The following is a 7,247-nucleotide window of genomic DNA, read 5'->3' on the forward strand; positions in this document are numbered from 1 at the left end:
CAGGAACACATTATATGCTGCGATAAATGCCCAAGTGTCCCCTCTCCCCACTGCCTTTCAGCAGCAAACAGGTCGTCAGAGGAGCCGATGTGATGATGAAGTTTAATGTTATCTACAGTATTGCCAAAGAGAGCCAACGCACTTTAAGCACAAGCACTTTTTCAGTAACTTATCTTCCTTGGGAAACTGAGCTCCAAATAAAGAACTTGGTGTTGACAGATTGTTAGTTAATCATTTACAAATCAATATTGTCTGTCTCAGCAACATGTAAAACTGTGGTGTTCAGCAATGCGGTTGAAAAACTTGGGTGCGCCAACTTTTCTGCTGGTGCGCCACCAGTGCATCCGCGGCAACCCGTTAGTCTAGAGCTCCGCCCCTTCAGTCATTTTCCTTTTGTCGTTGCTTTGCTTCTTAAAGTAATTTTTCATCCCTTTTTAGCACTTGGGGCTTAATAATAATGCTAATCGCTGGAATTAATACTGAAGCTTTTTGGGATTCTTTTAATTTGATGCTCTGCAGCTCGTCCTCCGTGCATCCAGCAAGCTGTTCCCTCAGATCGTTTTGGGAAGGACAGAAACGTACAGCTGGCTTCAGATCCTGAGTGATTTTTGTTGTCAGACATTTCCTTCAAAGATGAAGAGGAAGAGTCGTTGAGCTTCCTGATCGTCTGTGTTTGTGTCCAGGTACAACGAGGCGAAGGACCTGGCCAAGAACCTGGAGAAACAGGCCACCAAGGTTCAGAGCGAGGCCGAGGAGGCCGGAAACAAAGCTTTGAAGCTCTTCGCTAACCTGACCAGCCTCCCGCAGATCGACACCAAGGCCCTGGAGGTGAGAGATGGACGCCGCCGTTTAATGTGGAACAGCAGAGGAAAAGTGTCGTAACTCACGTTTCTGTTTTCAGGAGGACGCCAATAAGATCAAGAAGGAGGCGGCGGACGTCGACAAGCTGATCGATAAGACGGAGAAGGAGTACAACGACCTCCGAGAAGACCTGAAGCCCAAAGAGCAGGAAGTGCGCAAACTGCTGGATAAAGGCAAAAGTGAACAGCAGGTGAGTTCAGGGCCTCTGGGAGCTTCTCAGGAAAAACAAAACGCAACACACAAAACTGTTTCCTCTTCCTGTGCAACAGACGGCCGATCAGCTGCTCGCTCGAGCCGACGCCGCCAAAGCTCTGGCCGAGGAGGCGGCGAAGAAGGGCCAGGCGACGTTCAAGGAGGCTCAGGACATCCTGGACAACCTCAGAGGTACCCGAGCGTTCGCCGTTCACCGGTTTCTGTCCGTGCTGCGTTATTGGTCCGTTCAAAACAAGATAATTAATAAAATAAAACCTGTAAAACTGTCCATCGAGGCTTTGAGTTGACTTTAACAACAAAAAAAACTCTTGAAGGTGCTAATAGTTTGTAATGCGTCCCCTTTTCCATTTTCCTCAAACGCACCATTTCTGCTTCAGGCTCCGGGTGAGATGATAAAAACCTGCATGGAGATTTAAAATTAAGCAGTTTTCTTCACGTAACTCTGATCCTTTTTCTCTCTGACTTCCTGCAGATTTTGATAAGAGGGTCAACGACAACAAGACCGCCGCAGAGGAAGCCTTGAAGAAGATCCCCATCATCAACGCCACTATCATGGCCGCCAACGAGAAGACCAGGCAGGCGGAGGAGGCGCTGGGCAACGCTGCCGGCGATGCTCGAGAGGCAAAGAGCAAAGCGGAAGACGCCGAGAGGATAGCCAGTAATGTGCAGAAGGTAAAGCGGCGGCTCGTCATTGGCCTGCGTCAGCTCGCCGGTTTCTCTCCTCTCACTGTGATTAAACTCGTGTCCTCGCAGGGCTCCGCCAAGACCAAAGAGGAGGCGGAAAAAGCCTTCCAGGACACCACCAATCTCGACAACGAGGTCAACGACTTGATGGCGCAGCTGACCGACGCCGAGAAGGAGCTCGAGGAGAAGAAGGCCCAGGCCGACCAGGACATGATGATGGCGGGGATGGTACGACTCGCTCGTCGCTGAACTCTCAGACTCTTTCTCCGGACATTATAAAAAGTTTAACATCCGTGTTCCCGTCCTCAGGCTTCAAACAATGCAAAGGACGCCGAGGATAACGCCCGCAAAGCGAAGAGTACAGTGAAGACGGTCCTGAAGGTCATCACGGACCTGATGAACCAGCTCGGTAAGAACACCAGTCGAGCTGCAGAACCTGAACGTCTGAGAATGACTCGTTTCTTCGGGAGAAACCATAACGCTGTCTTTTTAATTAAAGAACTGAATGATTGACGGGAAACTAACTGGTTTTGTTTCGTGTGCAGGAAACATCGATAAGATCGACCTGAGCAAACTGAACGAGATCGACGAGTCGCTGAAGAAGGCCAAGGGCGAGATGGACAAAAGCGACCTGGAGAACAAGCTTAAGGAGCTGAACAACGTGGCGCAGACTCAGGAGGCGATGATCGACGACTACGACCGGCAGATCCGCGAGATCCGCGCCGACATCGCCAACCTCAACGACATCAAGAACACATTACCCGAAGGCTGCTTTAACACGCAGTCCCTGGAGAATCCTTAACCCTAACCCGCCCTTCTCTTCCTCTAGCCCCGCCCCTTGCCCCACACTCACATCTAACACTCCGGCGAGCACGCCGCCTTTTACCAAAAACACTTTTTGTTTCAGATTTTTTTTTTCTTTGACGAGACAGAAGCCGACGTGTGAAACCATGATCACGTTTTCAGCCGCCGAGAAGCAGCTGATTTTTTTTTTTTTTCCCGAGACGCAGGGGCGTGGTTACGCTCGAACGAACTAAACGGCGTCGAGAAGCCGTGCGGAGGAACCAGAACCACAAACCCGACGTGACTGCAGCCGTCTGCTCCACGGCAGGAAGTTCGAGCGACGCAGGAAGCTCTGCCTGCATTTCTGTGTCCCACCAGCCATTTCCCATCATGCCCAGCGGCGCTTTCGCAGCGTCCGCTCACTGAACGCCACTGCCTCCTCTAACCGGCAAACACAGTGAAGGAACCCTCGCTTTTCCTCTGAAGCTACGTGCCGATGCAAACAGCAGGAGACCTCCTCCTCCGACAGTATTTTCTCCTCCAAACAGGTTAAAGATACAAACTCGGCTCCGCGACGAACCTCAGAAATCCAAAACATTTCAAAACTAAACTCGTTTCTAGACGACGCATCGCGATGATATCAAGATTTCTCGTCAAGCTTGCAAAAAATTAAAAATGTAAAACTTTGAGCCTGAAGATGTAAACCCGGGAGATTCTCTCGAGTTACGAAGTTAAAATTAAAGCGCCGTCATGACTGTGAGAGACGTGAGATTCAGGATGTGGTTAAAAAGATAAAACGCTGATTTCTTTCTTGCACTGAGATGAAATCTCGATGTTATTTCGATGCTCTTGACGATTTCCTGTCGCGAGACGATCTGGGAGAGCGCCGCGAGCATTGCTGCTCCTCGGTGTCGATAAGCTGTTGCAGGCGTTTGGCAGGAAGTCTTTTCAGTTTTGTGTTTTCGGGGCTTTTCGTCTTCGGCGCGCTCTCCACGCTTCAACGCTCCCGTCTGGACTCTCACGCGTTAACGCTTCGCTCCAGGCTCGATCCAACACTATGCAACTTTGTACATTTTGCGTAGCGAGAGTTTTATCTGATACACTGGTGCTAATAATAATTATTTCAAATGTTCTATTTTTGTGTGAATGTTTTTTTATTATTCTGACACAGAGTGAGGAACTTTTGTCGTGTGTAAATATCTGATGATTCGGGCTGATTTTCTCCACCCTGCAAACAGCCTCCATCACAATCAATCAACGGGAACCTCCAGCATAAATATCTATAAATATCTATAAATATGAATATCTCATCACATGTGCCTAGTTATTATTATTATTATTATTACGCTTGCTTGTATACAAGGCTCCGTGTTGCTGCCTCATAGCGACACCATTACGTTTGTGTGTTTTTGATTCTCGTGTTTGTTTTCACCCTCTCACCAATCAGGTTGTTTTTTGAGTGGGCGTGGCCTGCCTCACCAGTCATTTCACTGAATGGAGTTAAGTCACATGTGGCTCAAGTAGCTTTTAATTAGTGTTTTTGTGCCTTAATATTAAAGTTCCTGCGAGGGCGTCCATGCTTTCATTTTGTCCTCGTGTCGGTACTGAAGCAGGTTTTTCTTTTTGTTTTTAAAAATCAGGTCCCAAAAAAACAAATCCAATGCCACTAGACTATTGTGCTTTTATTTTGAAACTCCCTCCCCTGACCAGTGCTGGGGAGGCTTTTGTCTGTTTTATTTCTCTCCTCCATCCATTCGGCCGCTCTGCAGGTGGTGCAGCTCACGTGATGTATAAACAGTATTTTAAGTTATAATGAACCGCTTATTCGTTTTGCACCGCCCCCCACGTCGCCTCAGACGGTGATGTGCGAGCTGCGCGGCGTGCAGGGCGGCACGTCTGCAGCCCTGTGAGGACCTGAACCACCCGAGTGTTTGTTCTTGTTTGTGCCCACGTACCTGTAAATCCAAACGTAACATTTGAATAATAAATAAATTCCTACAGTTTGTCCGCGTGTGCTCCTGTTTTCTCAGACTGTAACACAAAGATGGACGTAAACGCCACAGAGCCTTAGCGTTAGCGTTACAACGGCTGCCATGCTGGTTTCCTGGAGACACGACGGAGACACATTTGGAAGATCGGGTCCCAACACCACAAAGACGGTCCAGAGGTGAAGCCCAGCGGACAGCTAGCGGCTCCACCCACCTCTGTCACCATCCACCTGCTGGTCAAAGAGGCCACGCCTCTAATAATGATGCTTAAGCCTTAATAAGCTCCCCGTACAGGTGTTAACTGTAAACATTTTAACATGTAGCCTCCAGTGGACGTTAGAGGAACTGCAGGGTTAGCTTTTGCTTTTATAAGACTGGAAATTGGAAAATTCTGGAAAACTCCGGGAACTAAAGAGGGAATAACTACATGCATTTTCCATCCGTGGGCTTTTCCTCCTAAACCGAATGTTTGACGTGTTTTCTGTCGCCAACTCTCGTCATCCAGCCCAACCACACAAAAGTTAACCGCCGACGTGCTGAGGTCATGAAACCAAACATGGAGGGCCGAGCAGGTGAACTCATCAAGCGACACCTGAAAACATCTGGCCTGCTGCTGTGCGAAAGCTCCTGTATCAACTTTATTTAAACCTTTTTTGTGCATCAAAAGATTCCTGAATATAAAATATACAACGTGATGTCTTATTTGTTGAAAAGGTCAGAGGTCACTGCATTCATTTTTTTATATTTCACACAAAATCCCAACATTTAAATAAAACAAAAAATCAATATCAGTTCTGATCAGACTGACACCATATTTACTCTGGTTCCCTTTAAACAAATCAAAGCAAATCACATGAAAATAAAGTTTTATTGGGTCTCAAACTTCTGCATCACCTTTAATAAAAAACTAAAATGAGAGGAAACGGACACGTGAGCTGTGTGTCTGTGCTGTTTGTGAATCTTCTTTTGAGAAATGTTTAAAACGATCACTTAGGAACAGCGAGGAACTTGTTTACATCCCGTGGATGTTTCATTCTTTCAGTGTAAAATTTTAAAGGAATTTTTAAGCTAAAATGTAAAACCTGAGTCAAAAAGTTCTTCTGATCAAAAGAAAACTTTCATGGAAAACTCTGATGTCATCAACCAAACCTGTGAGAATTAACAGGAGTACAAAACTGAATCTTCTTCTTGTCTAAAGGTTTAGAAAGTGTGAATGTTAACGATTAGAAATCTCTGTTTTCAATTTTAAACTCTTTTGAGCTGAGATTTTTATTGAGCTCTCAGTCCGGCCTGCAGTACCTTCAGGGCCCACCAGAGGGCCATGACACACAGTCTGGGCCTCACAGATCCAGAGGACGTGAAGAAGTGTTTCTGCAGGTGAACCGTGATGCGAGGAGACACCACGCAGGTCTTTATCATCGTGAGACTGCGTGGAGGTTTAAAAGTGCACCAGGTGTGAATGCGGCCTCCAGAACTTTAACAGGAAATAAGTCACGGCCGTGGCGTCTGCGGTGTCCTCGAGCCCATGTGACCTCGTTCCACTTTTGGTCTCTCATTGGTCCGTAACCGGCAGCGCCTGATAAATAATCCAGATTATAAAATGAAAAACAAAAAGTCCTGGTTCACGGAGTGGCACCACCCTTCAGCAGCACCACCCAATCTGTGGTAAAAACAGGAAGTGTGATTTCCACCCACAGTCCTCACCACCCGTCAGGACGCCGCACTCTCACCGTGGTTTTTCATGTGGCGCCGCAGCGTGTACACGTCGCTGAAGCAGCGGTTGCAGTGGCTGCAGCAGTACGGCCGCTCCTCCGTGTGGTGCTTCATATGGTGTTTAAGTGGCGTGCTGAGAGCGAAGCCCCTCCCGCACACGGGGCAGGTGTAGGGCTTCTCGCCCGTGTGCGTCCTCATGTGGATCTTCATGTCCGAGCTGGCCGTGAAGCCCCTCCCACACACGCGGCAGCTGTAGGGTTTCTCCCCGGTGTGCGTGCGGGCGTGGCGGATCATGGAGGAGGTGATGTTGAAGCCCTTCCCACAGATGGTGCAGTGGTACGGCTTCTCGCCAGTGTGCGTCCTCATGTGGATCTCCATGTTGTTCTTGCGGGTGAATCGCTTCCCGCACAGCCGGCAGCTGAAAGGCTTCTCGCCCGTGTGGCTGCGTGTGTGCACCTTCAGCTCCACCCGCCGCTGGAAGCTTTTCCCACAAAACTTGCAGACGTGGCTCTTCAGGTGTGTCCGTAGGTGCTCCAGCAGGCGTTGCCGGTCAGCCTGCGGCTCGCCGCACACGCTGCAGAGGCAGCACTCGGCGGCGGCGTGAGTCTCGGCGTGGTTCAGCAGAGAGCCCCGGTAGCTGAACTTCATCCCGCAAACTTTACAGCTGCAGAAAGTCCCACCTCCTCCACCGCCTTCACCAACAGCAGGAGCACCATGCGGAGGAGGAGCAGCGGGCTCCTCACAGGAAGTGCTCGGCTGGGCTTCGTCTTTCATTATCTCCACCATCTGAGCCTCCTCCTCCTCAGGCAGCTCATGCTTGATTGGTTTAACATCCTCCTCTGCTGCCTGAGGAGCGACCCACACCTCCTCCTGCTGCTCCTGCTGCTCCTGCTTGATGGTCGGCGGCTCAGACTCCTGGAGGTGCTGAGTGTCTGCAGAGGACGAGAGCGTGTTTTTTTAATTTCTGGAGAATATTTGAAACATTAAAAAGATTCTTGAGCTTAA

The 7,247-nt window shown here is 48.9% G+C and overlaps 1 protein-coding gene and 1 pseudogene across 2 annotated transcripts in view; one reads left to right on the forward strand and one right to left on the reverse strand.

Annotated features, from left to right (window-relative positions):
* Positions 1-4,544, forward strand: part of lamc1 (laminin, gamma 1) — a 46,502-nt gene extending 41,958 nt beyond the window's left edge. Inside the window, exons 22-28 of the mRNA XM_085140593.1 lie at positions 684-828; positions 902-1,051; positions 1,131-1,245; positions 1,547-1,746; positions 1,828-1,986; positions 2,068-2,167; positions 2,304-4,544. Coding sequence (XP_084996719.1) covers positions 684-828; positions 902-1,051; positions 1,131-1,245; positions 1,547-1,746; positions 1,828-1,986; positions 2,068-2,167; positions 2,304-2,560 — 1,126 coding nt within the window. The 3' untranslated portion in view covers positions 2,561-4,544. The remainder of the gene's footprint in view (positions 1-683; positions 829-901; positions 1,052-1,130; positions 1,246-1,546; positions 1,747-1,827; positions 1,987-2,067; positions 2,168-2,303) is intronic.
* Positions 2,690-7,247, reverse strand: part of LOC146496929 (uncharacterized) — a 6,255-nt pseudogene continuing 1,697 nt past the window's right edge. The window contains exon 2 of the transcript XR_014870640.1: positions 2,690-7,174. The product of XR_014870640.1 is annotated as an uncharacterized LOC146496929 (transcript). The remainder of the gene's footprint in view (positions 7,175-7,247) is intronic.

This window comes from Neolamprologus multifasciatus, chromosome 18, assembly GCF_963576455.1.
Source record: "Neolamprologus multifasciatus chromosome 18, fNeoMul1.2, whole genome shotgun sequence".
NCBI lineage: Eukaryota > Metazoa > Chordata > Actinopteri > Cichliformes > Cichlidae > Neolamprologus > Neolamprologus multifasciatus.